This window comes from Lupinus angustifolius, unplaced genomic scaffold (genome assembly GCF_001865875.1).
Source record: "Lupinus angustifolius cultivar Tanjil unplaced genomic scaffold, LupAngTanjil_v1.0 Scaffold_415, whole genome shotgun sequence".
Lineage (NCBI taxonomy): Eukaryota > Viridiplantae > Streptophyta > Magnoliopsida > Fabales > Fabaceae > Lupinus > Lupinus angustifolius.
Window position 1 is genome coordinate 139,301 of NW_017727825.1, and position 18,090 is coordinate 157,390.

The following is an 18,090-nucleotide window of genomic DNA, read 5'->3' on the forward strand; positions in this document are numbered from 1 at the left end:
AGTTAGTAATCATGTGTATCATTAGCATTTTTTAGTCTTTAACATAATGCATATCATTAAGTCTTCACGGTACATCCATGACAATATTTTCGTGATATACTTTCAGTTTTAATTATTGTATGAAGTAAATAATTTTCGTTAAGCTTTTACCCTGTTTCAAATCACTTTTATGTACCATATGTATGCCTCCTTTCATCAACAACCAAAACCAAAACAACATAAATTAAATACATGAACACAATTGTTAACCAGTAACTACTGATTTTTTGAATCCCCAATCTATAACCAATGTTTTTGCTTCAAACATTCACATAACTAATTCCAGTAACAGTACAAACATATATATATGTACAAATTATAAACATTGAAATTTCATGAACACTTACTTTCCTTGTAATGAACAAACAAAAAAAAACACAAACTAAATCAAACAACATCATGTTAATCCTTAAAGCATAATCGTAATCCTACCAATAATTAAGTAGAAGCAATCTGGAATTATCAACTAGTGAGTTAACTCAAAAATAGTGTTCACTGTTTAACTTATCAACTAAAGCACTCATATAATATCCATCATTATCCCATCTAGTAAACCTGGGAAAAATAAAATAAAAGAAAGGGGACCCCTGAATATCGAACCACCATGAGACCACCGAAACCACGCCGATGACAACCGCAGAAGATGAAGAAGAAAACAGAGAAGTCAACATGTTCCAGCGCCCCTAACCATCGCAAAACCAGGGTGTTACGTCAAAAATGATGCCGGCGTGTCAACCGGAGAAGAAGGAGGGACGGTGGTTCAAGGAGCCATCATCCTCACCTCGCCGTCGGAACCACGGAGGCTCCACCTCCATGGCCAAGCCATATCCAGGCGGAGACGCACCACCTCGCAGTCGGGTTAACTCGAGATCGGAAAGTCATGACCACCACCGTAAGGGACGCCGCTCTTTCTGCCATTTTCGTCGTCCCTTCATCCAGCGACATCCCCATCACCAAAGGTTTGCTTCTCAATGGAGAAGGGAGCCCTTTCTACCCTAATCTCCCCAAAATCCCAACCTGATTTGAAGGCATCCCCTTTATTCACGTGCTAATCATAATCATAATAATAATAATAATAATAATAATAATAATAATAATAATAATAATAATAATAATAATAATAATAATAATAATAATAATAATAATAATAATAATAATAATAATAATAATAATAATTCTATTTATTCTTTATATTCATTTACTTTTCATTTGTTATATTTTGATTGTTGTTTGTTTTTTTATATTAATGAAATGATATTACCTCAACTTATAATTTATCTCTCCAACATTTGCTTATGAACAAAGTTTTCCCTCACTTTTTTCAGGACAACTTTGTTCCTAACTTTTAGTTCCGTAACATTACTCCCTTTCAAGTTTGTATACAAAAACAAATGTAAATACCCTATCACGGAAACAATTACTAGCCGCATCACCCACTTTATGTTAATTTTTCAAAAGTATAATGTTAATTTTGAAAAACATAAAATATTAACTCTTAGAAATTAAATACACATGTTCCTATATTAACTTTACACTTTTGAATTGTTTATCCATTGCCCACAAAACCCATTCTATATTAAATAGCCCACTTGCAAAATTGAGATCTTCTCTTGCTTTTGTGGTTGTTCGATAAAACCACACGTTTCCCACATGAGAAAACAATTAGAGTCAACATTGCCGCATACTCCTCATCTTGCAAAACACGTGCTTCAATTCAACATGGGTTTATGAACCACGTGCAACTGTAATGAAGGAAACAGTAAAGGAAATAAGATTTCTTACCAAGGTCCCTCAAAAATTCAAATACTAAAAATGGTCTCCAAAATTTTAAATGTGAGACAAATTAGTTTTTTAACATGTTTTACAACTTTGATATCAGTAGTAGTAAGCAGGACTCGACCCTACCGCTCATCCAGTTCATCGAGCACATGGTTGAGTTCAGATTTAAAAATTAGACCAAATCAATATTTAAGATCAGGTAGAGGATAAACATAACTCGACCAGGCCTGTCACATAGTTATTCATTCATCATATTTTGTGTCTTTATTAAATGTATAGATTAATGACATATCTTTGATTGAAAGTATCATTGATTTTCTAATTTGTTCATCCTATATAAATATTAACAATGTATATTCATATATCATCTCATGTGTCAAATACGTAATCATTGTAATAAACAATATTGAGAAGACTTTATTTAAAAGACATATACATAAGGTTGACTTGGTCGATATTTAGGGTTAGGTTAGCTTCGGATCTAAAGTCAGGTCCAAGTTCAAACAAATAATTCGATCAACATTTAGGGTCGGATAAATGACAAGTCTTATCTAGTCCAACTTGACTCATGCTCACCACTACCTGATATGAACAAATTTGACTATGAAAATGACTAATTTGACTTATATTTAAAAATTTTGAAGACCATCTTGTGTTCGATAAACACGAAGGGTTGAAATGAATGTTTAAGTAAAAATAAAATCATCATAATTACCTCTTAAAAAAGAAGGGGTTATTGACATTCAACTTATGAGGATGAATTTCCAACTCGTACAGGCTTTAAGTTTTTTAGAAGCTTTCTTGCATAGTCAAATGCTAAGATGAGGAGACCAATGAAGTATATTAAGCAATGATGCAGTTTTCCTAATAAGCAAAACTTCAAGGAGACATTGCTTCCACCCTGAATGTCTGTTCTGACAAATAACATCCTTTTCTCTTTCCACCCTGCACAAAATTAGAATTTAGATCAGAGTCAGTTGGTTATCAAGCTCAATGACCTATATAAATTTGAATCATAAAGTCCATTTAGCTTATTTAAACAAGCTATTTTAGAAGTAGTACACATGGATATGGATAATTATGGGCCATGTAAAAAACTTTACATATAAATATTAAACTCTTAAAAATATATCATAATATTGTTATTGTATCTTGGAATATATTATAATGCCATGGAGTATATATCCCTCATGACTTATTTACTATTTATATTCTCTAGGTTATTTATATTCTCCAGATTGTTTCCTTACTTAATTATGACTAAAAAAGTAGAGTATAAATAGAATTGTTGCATTTGTCTTTTGTATCAAATCTCAACAAATTAACCAACAATGTATTGGTCTAGTAGTGTAAGGCTTCGCTAGATCCCCAGAATGACCAACATTCCTAGGCGCGACACTTGTTGAGAGGGGTAGTACCAAAAAAAAAATACCTCAACAAAATGCCATCCTCTCATACTAGGATTAATATCAATTGTATATTTTTCTATGGCTCTATTAGGATTAGATCTTCCAATTCAATACAATATGTTATTAGAACAATATCATCCTTTGCAACTTGTATCATACGAATATTATAGTTTTAATGAGCTAGCAGGTTGTTAAAGGCTTTGGGGGTAATGTATTGTATAAGGGGATACTAAGGACTAAAGAGATACTTTAGACATTTGGTTGTACAGAGAATGCTTTCCGCGTTCCTCTGAAGGAGTATTATGATGGAGTAAGTATATTTCTCCTTTTAATACATTCTAATAAGGGGTTTAGGGCATCACAATGGTTCCCGCATGACCTGGAGGACATGGGCTCAAATCATGAAAACAGTCCATTCGCTTGCGAAAATGTATATTTACTCTCCCCGTATTGCCTCCTGGCCTAGAGGACATGAGTTCAAAACATGAAAACGGTTTGTTCCCTTGCGAATGTAAGACTGCATATAACTACCCTCCCCATATCCCACTAGGTGAGAGTCTCGAGCACCGAGCCGCACTTTTCATCATTGGTCCAACCAATGGCTGAGATAGAGATTCCGGTGCTTCAGGACGGAGGCAGTGAAGAGGGTGATTGGATGAGCTCTCATCTAGTGGTATGGTGGAGTTGGTGAAGTCCAGAAGCAACTTGCTGAAATTTTAACTTGCACTAATCTGGTGTCTTAAGCCAAAGTACAGAGATGTTTTGCTGCTAAGAGGCAAGGGAAGAAGTGGGTCTTCTGAATAGGTTGCCAGTGAAGGAGATCGAGGACGCTATGAAGAAGTTCTATGCTCTGAAGAAATGGGTAACAACCCTCGTCTTCTATGAAAAGAAGTTAGGACAGGAGGTCAACTTTTTGTCCTAGTGAGAGAAGTATATCTTTTGTCCCAAGATGTGTACAACTCTATGTATTATTTCATTCTCATTAGTCAGAAAATATAAAGTTAATATATATTTAATTCATGTTTTACTTTCCTAACCAATGAAAAACAAGGGGTATATGAAGTGGTACAAAGTTTGGGGTAGAAGATATGGCCCCTTAGTGAGCCAAGACAATTTTCTAATGAAGGGGAGATGATTCAGAGAAAAAAAGGAATGTAGTACTATTTAGCCGTAGAAGGCTGGTTATGCAACTTCCTCATTCCCATCAATGAGTGAGGAGGGTGTTGAAGTAGAAGATGAGTGCAGTGGTTATTTGTGTGTAAAGAGTGCATGTCCAAGGGCATTTGGAACTTTTGATGCTGATCATGAAATATACCAGACAACATATATCTAGCAGTGAATAAGATGGGTACCATTGGCTCTTTGAATTAATTGAGGACATCATTGATGTAAGTGGAAATCAAATTAACATAACTGAAATGGGATCATCTCTGGTTTCACATCCTCAATGTGCAGAGGCTGCCGCCATTCGTGTGGAGCATGAGGTCAAAGGTCAGGGTATCTATGCATTTGTAACACTTGTGGATGGTGTTCCTTTGTAGTGAAGAATTGTGGAAGGACTTCATACTCACTGTTTGAAAGTGGATAAGAGCCTTTGCAGCACCTGGCAATGTCCATTGGGTGTCTTGCTTCCCATAAACTATAAGGAGGAGTCCAACAGATATTTAAATCATCCTAGGAGAATGAGGCAGTCGATATGGGACTTACTTACCAGTATGCCTCCTCCACAGAAGTCTGTCGGACTAGACGATGGTTAACTTTGACCCATGATTAAATGACATCTTTTGGCCCATGAAAATCGCAAAGAAGTTGAGCTTTAGCTCTAATACCAGGTTAAGATTTTATTTCAAAACCAATTGGCAATGAGAAGAATAGCCCAACATGTATTTAAAATATTCTCAAGACAATCAGGTAGGCAATGTGGGACTTACTTCCCAACATGTCCCCTCCACAAAATCATATCGAACAAGACGAAGGGTTACCTTTGACTCATGACTAAAGAGCATCTTTTGGCCCATGACAACCAGAAAGAAGATGGGTTTTGGCTCTGATACCATGTTAAGGTTTCATCTCAAAACCAATTGGTAATGAGAAAAGTAGTCTAACATGTATTTAAACCATTCATAAGTCAATGAGGTAGAAAATATGAGACTTACTTCTCAACAACCTTTCCTATCATGTTCTCCTTTTTGACACCCACACCTCTATCAATGTATTATCTCACATGTTTTCGCTCTCATTTAGTAGTCAGTTCTGTTTTTTCCTTGTAAGTGAGATTTTCCACTGAGATTTTCCTCCATACATTGTCACCTAAAATTACTTTAATGGCTTGCATACCGCCTCAGAGCAGCCTCTCCCCATTACTACTCTGCAAAGAAGCTCAAACGTGCCTCCACAGAAAGCTCCATCATCACAACTTCAGCATCCAAACACCACCTTCTTTTGAAGTGTGAAGGCATGTGCAACAATGTTTATTGCTGTGGTAAGTCTAATTGTTGGACTCACCTTGATTTCCTGTGTCAAGATCTGGCCCCACCTCCTCCAAATGTGGCTTGAGTTGGATGGGTACATAATACACTTTCGCATATTCAGGTGCATACATTTTTGTTTTGAGCTTTCAGTTTTATGCTTTTTTATAGTAACCCATTATTCCTCTAGATCCCTATAGGCTGAAACATCCATGTTTCTTGCTCTCAGCCATCATTATCCCCATTGCACCATCTTCAATCAAGCCTAGCCCCAATCACCTTTGTTCACCACCTTTACATTGTTCTGTATCTCTGTTGGGTTGTGAACTGCAGACACTCGTATCTGCACTTGCTTCTTCTCCATGCCTTTCATGTCATTTTTTCCGTCTAATGAATTATTCTAGTAGCTTATCTTGCCAGCGACAATCATTCAAGTAGTGATTTTTTCCCAATAATGAATCATATTATTGACGTGACTTCTCTTCTGGTTAACAGTCATTCCAATAGTAACTTACGTTCGTTGTGACACAAATTAGCACAGATCAATCCCAAATGTTTTGGCTCTAGTTCTTTACCTAATTGCACAATCCTCAGGGTCCCTGCCACAGATGGGCTAGCCCCATATTTTTGTCTCAGGAGCTTTGGCCTTGGTTCTATGTCATAGATGGGCAGACCCCATCTTGAGTCTCCCAAGAAGTTGCTAGCCACTATACATTGTTTGGCATGTTCTATTTTTAGCTCATTTTCTTTTTAGTGTGATTAATTATAGCAAGCTTAAGCTTTGAAGTTTTAGCTTCAGGAAGAGTTCTGCAATATATGAAAAATACATCATAATATATCATCATTGTATCATGGAATATTTAGGACGGTGAGTTTGGCGTAACGGTAAGGTTGTAGATTAGTGACCATAAGGTCATGGGTTGAAACCTAGAATCAGCATCTTCGCTTGCAAGGATAAGGCTACGTACATCTACCCTCCCCTAGCCCCACTAAGTAAGAGCCTCGTGCACTTGGCCGCCCTTTTATCCTAGATGATCTTTTATAGAAACAACATCTTCGCTTGCGAGGATAAGGTTGCACACATCTATCCTTCCTAGACCCAGTAGGTAGGAGCTTCGTACACTCGGCCCGCCCTTTTATCCTAAATGATCTTTGAGGATTTGTTTCCTTATTTAATTATAAGAGTCTACAATTAGCATAAATAGAGCTGTCGGATTTGTCTTTGGTATCACATCTCAACATTTATCATATTACAATCAACATCAATCTCATTATTTTGAGTTTCTATTATCTTCTTTTCTCTTTTAAACCCTCCATTCAAGAGTTGAACAAACTCTTACACTATATTTTGCCTCAGCCTTATCATTATTTAAGTTCAAAATAGAACAAAATAAAAATGGAACTAGCTTCACAAATCCAATGTGTATTGTAAAAAACAAAGGCAACTCGATTCAAATGGTTAAGAATTTGACAACCATGCACTTGTTAACTTATTGCACTAATTTTATTCCATAATCTTCCCTCTTCTAGATAGATTGTTCCAACGTAAGCCCCATAAGTCTAGGGTTAGATTCATTAGAACATACTACAGTTAGGCTTAGTTAACTTCTAATATTTCAAATAGGGAGTCAACAGATATTTGGATTATCATAACTTATGACCATAAGCATAGGAAATGATGCATCAGAACATACAGTGATAATTAATTGATACTTAACATTTCATATAAGTATGCATGTGATATCAGACCATATATTTATGCTCACATGAATAGGAACAAGAAGTTTTGGGCAGTGAGCTAGTGGGGGCAAACCTATTGGACAACATTCTAACTTGTATTTTCAATTTGTGATATCTGTTGTAACTTTCATTGCAGGCAATGTTAATTTTGCTATTGTAATTCTTTTGGCCTGTACAATATTTAGTTAATCTTAAAGGTATTCACCTGTGAATCCATCTGGGACCACGTATGCACTGAAACATGGCTCTGTGTCTGTGGAAACTTGGCTGTTGGGTGCTAATTAAATCATCTAACCAAGTAGGAAGCCACGGAAAGTTTAACACGGGTGAATAAAATTGGGTTTGTTTCTGAGAAAGAAGAATTAAGAGCAGTCCGAAACCAAAAAGAGAGAAATTGGCTGTGGTTAGTTAAAATTGGAGTTAGTGTCTGTGGAGACCTGGCTGCTAGGTGCTAAATAAATCATCAAACCAAGTAGGAAGCCATGGAAAGTTTAACAAGGGGTGAATGAAATTGGGTTTGCTGCTGAGAAGAGAGGAATTAAGAGAAGCCCGAAACCAAAAGAGAGGAATTGGCTGTTGTTAGTTAAATTTGGAGTTTACCCTATCACCTTGTATTTGGGGCAAACCTGACTAAGTTGTGGGGACAAAAATGTTACATAGTAGAAAATTTTAAGTGGGGACATGAGCCCGAACACCCACCAACGTGGGTCCGTCTCGGCTTGAAGCTTAGACTACCACACGTTTTTTGACAACCCACCAAGCTACAGAAAACAGTCATTGCATGTGTCATGTGTGAGCTCGTGCTGAATTATTAAGTGCAAGAAAAAATATTTTCTTCTGTGTGGAATACTTACAAGACTGTTTCGTTGGCAAATTAGTCCACTCATGTGGGCTCATCTTCACTTCTGATGCCTTTATCAATTCAAAAAGTGCTTGATTAACCTGAATTTTGACATGTATCCAGTGTTAACCTTCACGAATAATGGGAAATCAATCTAGAGAGGCGAAGTATAAGATGCTAATTTTGTAGATTATAAGCAATAACAAGTTTCCAGAGATTTATTATATGTTTTATATGCAAACTTAATACCTCTTCTGGCCGCTCATGACTCACTAAATGACCTCCATGAAGATTTACCATTCTCGCCATTGGTTGAAGCCTCTCAGCAAACTTTTTTGCATAATATATCTGAGCAATTATATCATGTCTGAATGTGCAGGAAATGTATAATCAATCTCAAGTTAAAACTATGAAATAGATAAATAATGTATTTCTGTGTAATGTATATTTCAGCATTACATAAATGTCTCTAAGCAGTGCACACACCTGCCATGAATAACTGAAATAAGGAAACCTGCAGATTGGATCACCTCAATCTCTGTTTGAGTCATTTTATGTGTCCAACATGCATTAAGTTGACCTTCAAAACCATAGTTAGATTGCATACCACTTGCTGATATACCTTTAACATATTGCTGAAAGAGATGATGGTATTGAATTAGGAACACATGATGGAAAAAATTCATAATACTTAATCGCAGAGTGTGATGGCTAGTTCAAATTGGTAAGGTGCCTGGGAGTTGAGAGGGAAAGGAAAAGGACGGGAATAATATTTATTAAACTCATGTCCAGTTTAATAATATAAATGAATTTGAAACAATAGCAGTATAATCATGTATCAGTTAATTTATCCTCCAATATTCCCCAAATTGAAAACTCAGGTAAATGTTCTAGAATTTTGAAGGGTTAACTGAATCCCTCTGCCCTCTTTCCTTCTCATAAAAATGCCCAAACATCCCTTCCTTCTCTCTCTATCCAAGCATATACCTATGTAAAGTGCGAAAATAATCATGAGACTAAGCATGGTCTGTTTTTAAACTTGGAAATTCTAAGTCAATCATATCAAACAATAAAAAATGTTTTAAAAGGTTGAGTTCTGACACTTCTAGCATATGCAAATATTTGTGAGCCTTAAGTCATGGTGGAGATGCCTTTGCATGATTTAACTAAAGTGAAGTAGCTGCAAGCCTGCAACTACCTGCATAAATTCTGTTTTTCTATATAAATGTGATAGAGTAACTAAGGTATACTTTGCGAGAAATAAGGTGAGAAGCAGGGGACCATGAGGGAAACAACAAAGCATTCATGACGAATCTCTTCATACTGAGGAAGTGCAGCATAACAAAATGAACAGGTAGCAAAAGGAGAATTACTCTGACGAGAATTCAGTTGACAGGATAGTAAATGGGGTAGTGGGATCCAGAAAAGAGGTTAGGAAAGAGGTAAGGTTTTTGGTGGAACTGGGAGGAACCATACCCACTAAGGCTCCGGCAGTGTTTTTTTCTTGTCTAATTTCGTTCTTTATGAGGATTCTTACACTGTCTCTGATTGTTGATATCAGTTTCAGAGGTCATGTTCGCGCAGTTTATACATAAGTATTAAGTACTATAGATTCAGTTTCAGATACCTAATAAAAAGCTTCTGGTAGAGTGCTATTTAACTATAGAAACACTCCATGACATCACAAAAGTAATAAATTCTGAGCAGACTCAACAAACCAGCTTAATTAAAATTAAGTGCATTTAATATATCACACCTGATATAAGATTGTTCTCCTCTTATCAGTTCCAACATATTCCTCAAGATATTCCTGCATTGTCATAAAAAGAAATTAATATTCATCCTAACGAAAGCAGGAGCATAAACCTGTAGACTGTCAGTAACTGTGTAGATGACAGATGCTACAATATATGAAAAAAATATAACTTCAGATTAATGTATTGACGAGCCAGGCGCTCTTGACAGCCATCAGCTGAACATACTAATATCCCCAGTTATTCATTTTTTAAGCCTCCACTTACTTTTGTAATAATTGGGGCTCAATATAGCATTTGGAATGGGGGTTGTGAAAGAAGCTGGAGACAGAGAGGCTAAAGAGACTACTATACTCATCAGTGACTTAACTTGTGGATCGCATCACATGAAGTGGCCGCAATATTGTGATTGCGGTGACTGTCGCAACCGTATCACACCGCAATTATGGTGTTACACTAAATCATAATAGTTCGGTCAAACCGGATAGCAGCCAACCGCATCGGACTGCATTAGACCGCACCGGACCGCATCAAAGCGCATCAGGCCACATTGGATTCAAAATTATTTTTGTAATCGCAAAATAATTCACACCACAGCTGCAGCCAGCGTCGCAATGACTGCAATCATTGTAACCGTGACCACAATCGCAACTTAAAACACTGATACTCATCAAGAGGAAATAATCAACAAAGGAAAAAAAAATGTTTTACTTGAGAGTAGTGGGTGTCCAAATCAACAGCAGCTCTTTGTTCAGGAGTCTTTGCTTTCAAGAATCGGTAAGCAACGGAGACTGTTTGTCGATCCAACTGCAAAAATAGACAAATGAAGCACCTTGTGAGGACTTCAGGTACTGTGTCCAAGTTGTAGTTATAATGTGGAACCAAATCCGTATTGTTGCAACAAATTAAATCAAAACACTTCTGCTTTTGAACAAGTTCAGAAAGATATACATACAATACCTTTGGAAAGCATTCAAAGCCTCCACCTGTTACATTGAGCAAGGCCAAGGAGAGGACTCTATCAGGAACCATAGCTGCTACTTTACAAGCTATCATCGCTCCTGTTTCGATACCAAAAGATATTTAGATAATTACTTAAAAGCATGTCAGTTATAGAAAGTACTTATTTTGTATTACAAAATCAAGTCACAGCCAAATGTGTTAGAAACTGAAATGTTATTCAGATCAAATATGTTCATCTTCCACAATACAAACAATATCTAGTTCAACTAAGCTCTGAGCATCTGAAAATCAGAGACCTACACTACGGACCTGATCATATTAACCAATGTAAGGCTTATTGAGCAGTTTCATGCAAAAGCAAAAATTCTAGTCAGTAGGTTTCAAATGAAACTTAGGATAAAAGACCAAGTACTCACCCATTGAGTGCCCAAAAACATGGGCTTTTTTCCAACCCAGATGATCTAATAAAGCAATGGCATCCTTTGCCATGATCTGGGTTCTGCAGCCAAAAATTATCAATACCAAGTTAAATTTCAAATTACTCAGCGAATAAAATTTCACTTCAATGTTTGAAATTTCACTTCAATGCATATTGTTCCACCATAAATTCACTTAATCAAATCCCTTCGGAATGAATGCATAAGTATTTAAATTCAGAATTTTTCTACTGGATGTCAAAGAGTAAATTTTAAATTAGAACAAACACCCAATTTGATGCTCGTGTATACCAATTTGGTTCCTGAAGAATTACAAGTCCAAAATGGTGGCTAAATATTCCAAATTTGTCATTAAATATCTGAAGTTGCATCAAATTAATCCCAGAAAAAATTAGGCTAAAAAGGACTAATCCCAACTTGAAATCTAAGGATTAATTTGTATTCTTAAAATCTTCAAAAGTAATTTAATAGGTTTCCTAAGACGGAACCAATCTTCAATATATCATTCATATTTATGTGTATTCTATCTAAAAGTCAATAATAGATAATAAATGTGGGTGGACCATAGATGTTACATTAACAATGAATGAAAATTGGAGAGTTCCCTAACAATAAAAAACTCACGAGTAGTCAGATTTATTAACGGGTGAAGAGCTCCGACCCACGCCCCTATTATCAAACGCGCATGCCTGGATCCCACCACCGCATTCATTATCATTATCATCATCACCATTATCGTCATTCGGGACATCGGTTCCCGTCAAACCTATCACCTGTGGGCCCCACGAATCATGCGTTGCCGCCAATCCTGACCGTTAATTCCATGTAAAATCAGCTACTGCAACAAAAAATCTTCCTAACCCAAAAAACATAAAGTAAAAAATTCCATAACAATTTTGCTAGTGGAGTTTTAGACATAAACTCGAAGAAAGGTTTGGAGTCATAAAATATATTTGTCAGGTGATCTTTTTCGTTCTTTTCCGTTCAAACCTCAACTCCCAAACATAACCTAACAAAAACATTATATCAATTTGTTCCATAAAAAGTTCAACTGATGTTCGGACATTTTATCCGAAAGACTATTTTGACTTATATTTGCTCGAAATACAATTGCATAAGAAATTAAGAATGAATCAAACAAGGACCTATGATGAGGAGAACTTTAGTAGGACCACGTCCATAAGTTCTATAAAAAATCTTCAAATCATTATTGAGTCGAGAATCATCAGAAGCAACAGTGGCAGCAGAAAACGAAGGTGACGGTGATTCCAGCGTTCCGATATCACAATACGGCATGGTTCGGCGGCGCGTGAGATAAATAAAAAAGGGAATGAATCGAATTGAAATGAAAATGGAAAAAAAAAGTAATAGAAGAAGAGATAATGAAGGAAATGTGAAAGGGTTGGTTATTAGTATTATATTTATTATTAGAAGATGGAGAGGGAAGAATACACGTGGCAGATGGCTTGGTAAAATGGTCGGTAGCTATGTTAGACGCTGACAGTGTCAAAAGTCAATACAAGACAACCTAACATTCCAGAATGGTGGACCAATGACACGTTAATTTTCTCTCACTAAAGACTTGCACAAATATAACCATACTATATTTTCTTGTTATATTCTCCTATGATTCATAGAAATTAAATAATATAGGTAGCTCACTTACAAAATTAATTATTAATAAATAAAGTATTAGACTGTATAAAATGTCGTTAGATCTTCAGAAAAAACTAAAAAGTTAAGATTTCGATTTTTTAGGAGCGACAATTTTTGGGAGGATAGTCACACACATCGAAATAGATTATATTCTTATCTATAAGGTGATGGGATGTCCTTCTAAATACAAAAAGTATGATTTTGTGGGGAGCATATTTGTTGTCCCACAAATTGTGCCACTACATGTGCCACTAGTCTGTTATTGGTTGAAAAAATCTATTTAAGTTAAAAAATTAATAGTTAATTATTTTATAGATCAATCACAGTTGATGGCACATACAGTGTCACAACTTGTGGGACAACAGATGTGTACCCGATTTTGTGACGTACGTCGCTTTATGTAGGTAGAAGGATTAATAAGGAGATTTAGTATTATTTTTTTATTAACAATGATATTTCTCACCCTATGGGTAATGAACTAATTACTTTCAAAGTGTGCGTTGCTACCCCAACAAATGTCACTCCCATGGATGAAAGCCTTAGCCATTTAGTCATGTTGATAATTTAGCACCATTTTACACTAGTAGACTAAAATTTTGTTATTAATAGAGAGATTTAGTACAATGTGTCAATGATATATTATTTTCCTAGTTATAAACCCAATAATCGGTAATTACGGAGTCTCCTAAATTTTTGCATCTATTAATTAACGAGTCTCCTAAATTTTTGCATATATTACCGAGTCTCGTAGATGTATAATTGGAATAGTTTTTCATTGCACATATCTAATATTGAGATGTTACTAGTTACTACGGGTTAGTTAAGAAGAGTGATTAATATTACATATATCTAATATTATTAGAAGGGTGAATGAATGTGAGGTAAATTAATAGTTATTTTTAACTTTGATGTAATTTAGAAATAATTATTATTAGATAATTAGAAGATATAATTGCTTATCTAGAAGACAACTTCTATTATACCATTTAATGGACAATTAATTGGTTATCTTATTCAATTATGTCAGATAATTGACTGGCTTCAATTATAAAAAAAATATAAATTTCAAAAACTCACAGAAAAAAATTGAAAATCTCACAAATAGATTATTGGTAATAATAATTAATAAGTGTCAACGTTAAATTTTAAGGCCCATTTTTATATATCAAAAAAAGAATAAGAGTATTTTAGTAATTTTCAAACTATATAACACCAATAATGTTTTTTTATCCAACCAAGGATAATTAAATAATTTTCATGTTTCTATAAGTTTTTAGTCCAAACACGGATATTTTGATCATTTTTATGGTATTATCTAAATTTTAAAGTATTTTTATTTAACTAGGAGTATTTTAGTCATTTTGATATTTTATAAGGTTACCAAAGTGTTTTTACCTAATTAGGAACATTTTAATAATTTCTGCTATTACATAAGGTTAATAGAGTAATTTTATCTTTCAAGAGCATTTCAATAGTTTTTAGAGTTTTATAAGATTTTACCAAACTAAGGTTTTTTACTAATTTTCAACTATGAGCAATAATATTTTAATATTTTCCAATTAAATGTCTTTTCTTGGAAAGAACAATGGTATTTTTGTATTTTTGTAATTTGTAGTTCAAGGCGTAATTTTTTAAAATGGCAAAGGTATTTTGCTAAAAAGTCAAACATGGTAAAAAAAATATCCCAAAATCCTATTTTTTTCTTCTACAAAAAAACTCATTTTTTAGATCTAAAATAACCAGACTCTCAAAATATGTGATTGCTCCTATAATAACACTATCTGTTATTGATTTTCACATCATATTCACCCGTTGCCAAAGATTGATGTGTCTTCATGTTATTGTACCATCGCTGATTATGCACATGGATTTCGGTGTTAGTTGAATCGATTCCTCCATCTCATAGCGCTAGACGTCATCATTGTATATTATGTAGGTACTCAGCAATGTTAATGCATACGGATGCCTCATATTTTATGCTCGTCCATGCATCATCCACTCGCTATTATTGTCGGTGTATCGCGTTTGACCTTTTTTTGTCACTAACGGGCCCAGGTTGCCTTGTGGAATGTTGAGGTACTTTTTCTTTTTTTTATTTCACTAATTAATCTCAATTTTAATATTTCTCTTAATTTATATAATAATAATAAATAAACTAATTTATTTTTAAATTAAGTAAACAATAAAAATATTTTATTTTCCAAATTAATAATTTAATAATTAATCTAATAATATCAATAACTATTAAAAAATAATTAACCAATTAATCATTAAATAATAATAATTAAATATTTATAATAATAATAATAATAATAATAATAATAATAATAATAATAACCTTCAAGAGTTTAAGAATGAGGTTACCATGTGTGTCTAAGGACGACAACATGCACAAATGGACACAAGTAGTAGTTATCCATTACCTATTTTACACGTGAGATTTTACCCACACTTGCTTGTATTCTTAGGAATTTTAGCAGGTACATGTAAATACGATTGGTGTCACATATGTATTTATTAGATGCTTTAAAAATTGAGAAAATTACATTCTAAGAGAGTTATTTTTTGTCTATTTTGTTTGTCAAATAATTGTTAGTAAGAAAGGAAAAAAAGACAATTAAAATAACATTACTTCAATAATGAATTGGGTGGTAGGATTAGTGGGAAAGTGCTTTATAGGCCAACAACCTAGCGAATCGGGCGGGACACTCAACCAGATAAGGTGCGCCAACAAATTCAAGGATGTACCACCAAATTCAACAATACAATTTTAAAAGTTCAAACTCAACAACTATGTTTCCAACATTCAAAAGTACTCATGAGAATTCATATAAAAATTTTAAAATATCTGCTTTCCAAATTTTAAAGTCTCCCATCTAATGGAAATTCACCAAAAGCTCAATCTAAATATTTCATGACCATATCTTGCCTATAATCTTTAACAATTGACATTATTCCCTTCAATAGTATCACATAGGCTAGTTGGTTCTTATAAAATAAAAACAAATTAAAACCCAACAATGAATATTGTTAATGTTTTATTTGATGTCAAATAACAACTTAAAAAACATAACCAACATCAAAACCTTCCAATTGTACCACACACAATAATGTATGACTTTGAATTTGCAGAGCCTGCAAAAAATGAAATAACTTCATTCAAGATTTATATAATAATCCTACAAAAATATCTTATTAAAAATAATAGACATGATTACTTTAAATATCACCCTTTAGTCAATTTTGGAGACATATTAATACCAATATAGTACATGCATGCAATCTACTATGATGAGGAGTAAGAATTTGGTCATTAGTACTAAATGTAGATTTTGAAGCAACAAAAGAGATAGAAATTGCCAATAACTCTCTTGTCATTCTTTACAAGGTTGGATATTTTAACCCATTTACCTTCCACTAAGCTAAGATGTCAAACTCTCCATCTTGATCGGACAATACTTTCTCGTCTAGTTAATACTACCTCACAAGTCAACTTTATAGAACCCATGATCCATCAATATAACCTCATTTTTGATTACTAGCGGTCCAAAATTGGTGATAATTACAAACCAACTTTGGTTCTTTGAAATCAAAGTTAACGATATTTACTTTCTCTTCATTATATATCTTTAAGATTTCACTCTTGATCGTGTTGCAAGAAATCTTTTAAATAAAGGTTGCAGAGCACCAGAAAATTCCTTAAATGGGAAGTGATCAACCATGGACGTTGGGTACTCATGAAAAAATATCATCTTGAAAAGGGTATGTGTTTTTAGCCTCTTGGTTGAGTGCATAAGAACCAACTGATAATTATTCACTATCTTTTTTCCAACTTTGAGAAGTGCTTGCTTTAAATCAGATAGGGCAAATCGTAAGTGCACAATTATATCGTCAAGTAATAAAATATCGATCCGGCGAGGACTGGAAAACTCTTTTAATTATAACAATTAATTTATACTTAACTCAAATAAGGAATAAAATTGAATTTGGAACAATTGCCAAAAATAATTATGAAAATAATCAAAATGGATTGAAATCTAATTTAGGAAGAGTTCCTAGGATAAGGGTTACCACATTTGCACTTGCAAATCCTTGTTTTGCTCCTCTATATGAAATTTAAGCTGTGAGGGTGAATTGCTCTTTGATATGTGTCATCCTCTTTCGATCTCCGACACGTGTACTCAATTGAAGTCGCACCTACTCTCGTGGTACGATTATAAATCAAATCATTTACTTGGATCTTTCTATCCAATCACTTCGTACCAACCCAATGTGAATTCTAGAAACCCCCGACAATCCTAATACTACTCTCATGAATTAGGATTCTAGTTTGAATAACTGAATGGTCGGATAGTTGGGTTCACCTCTTGGTCCTTCCCCAATGTATCTAAGAAGTGTAATTTGTTGGCCAGACAACTCACACGAATAAAACCTAGTTTAATGATTCAAATCATAACACTCAATGAAATAGAAGTAAGAACAAATATTTATTGAATGTAAAAGGGCATAGCCCCAATCCTAGAAACAAAGGGAATTACTCACTCATGATGTAGAAGAGAATCCTAAATTCTAAATTAGAGAATTGTAATGTAAAAAAAAAATGTGAAATTCTTGAGGGAGAATCCTTATTTATCCTAATTACAAAATATTGGGCTAAGCCCTACAAAACAAATCTAAAAAATAGGAATATAATATAACATCTATGACTTCTTTTAGTTCTTCAATTGTTCTTCGCATAACCTCAACTATGAATTCAATCTTCATGCATCCAATCTCTACTTTTTTTGCTTTAATCCATCCAAACTGCACAACATAGCTAAAAAACACCCGCTCCACCCGAAAAATAGAAATAAAAGCTAAAAAAAATCCTAAAGTCCTAATTATGTCCTAAAATGCAAGTTAAATGCAATGCAAATGTAGTATAATTTCACACTTATCAAATCCCCTCAATCTTATCTCTTGCTTGTCATCAAGCAAGTATTATGTCTAACTTTCACAATCATG

General features: G+C 34.3%; 1 protein-coding gene and 2 long non-coding RNA genes across 4 annotated transcripts; 2 read left to right on the top strand and 1 right to left on the bottom strand.

Annotated features, from left to right (window-relative positions):
- Nucleotides 1-1,385: 1,385 nt before the first annotated feature.
- On the bottom strand, nt 1,386-12,830 carry LOC109341241 (putative aminoacrylate hydrolase RutD). 2 transcript variants are annotated; one of them, XM_019579096.1, is made up of 11 exons: nt 12,576-12,830; nt 12,055-12,238; nt 11,410-11,492; nt 10,991-11,091; nt 10,742-10,837; nt 10,033-10,086; nt 8,763-8,911; nt 8,526-8,643; nt 8,290-8,377; nt 2,534-2,763; nt 1,386-1,781 (listed from the first exon to the last, which is right to left on the bottom strand). In XM_019579096.1, exons 1-10 carry the CDS (start codon nt 12,724-12,726, stop codon nt 2,567-2,569), a joined length of 1,221 nt encoding a protein of 406 aa, XP_019434641.1. In that variant the 5' UTR covers nt 12,727-12,830; the 3' UTR covers nt 1,386-1,781; nt 2,534-2,566. The 2 variants fall into 2 exon arrangements, with proteins under 2 accessions (XP_019434641.1, XP_019434642.1); XM_019579097.1 differs by having other exon boundaries at nt 1,386-1,785.
- On the top strand, nt 4,877-5,797 carry LOC109341243. The gene is made up of 2 exons (XR_002106919.1): nt 4,877-4,979; nt 5,204-5,797. It is a non-coding gene; the product is annotated as an uncharacterized LOC109341243 (long non-coding RNA).
- Nucleotides 9,481-9,907, top strand: LOC109341242. Its single transcript, XR_002106918.1, has 2 exons — nt 9,481-9,664; nt 9,705-9,907. It is a non-coding gene; the product is annotated as an uncharacterized LOC109341242 (long non-coding RNA).
- Nucleotides 12,831-18,090: the final 5,260 nt, after the last annotated feature.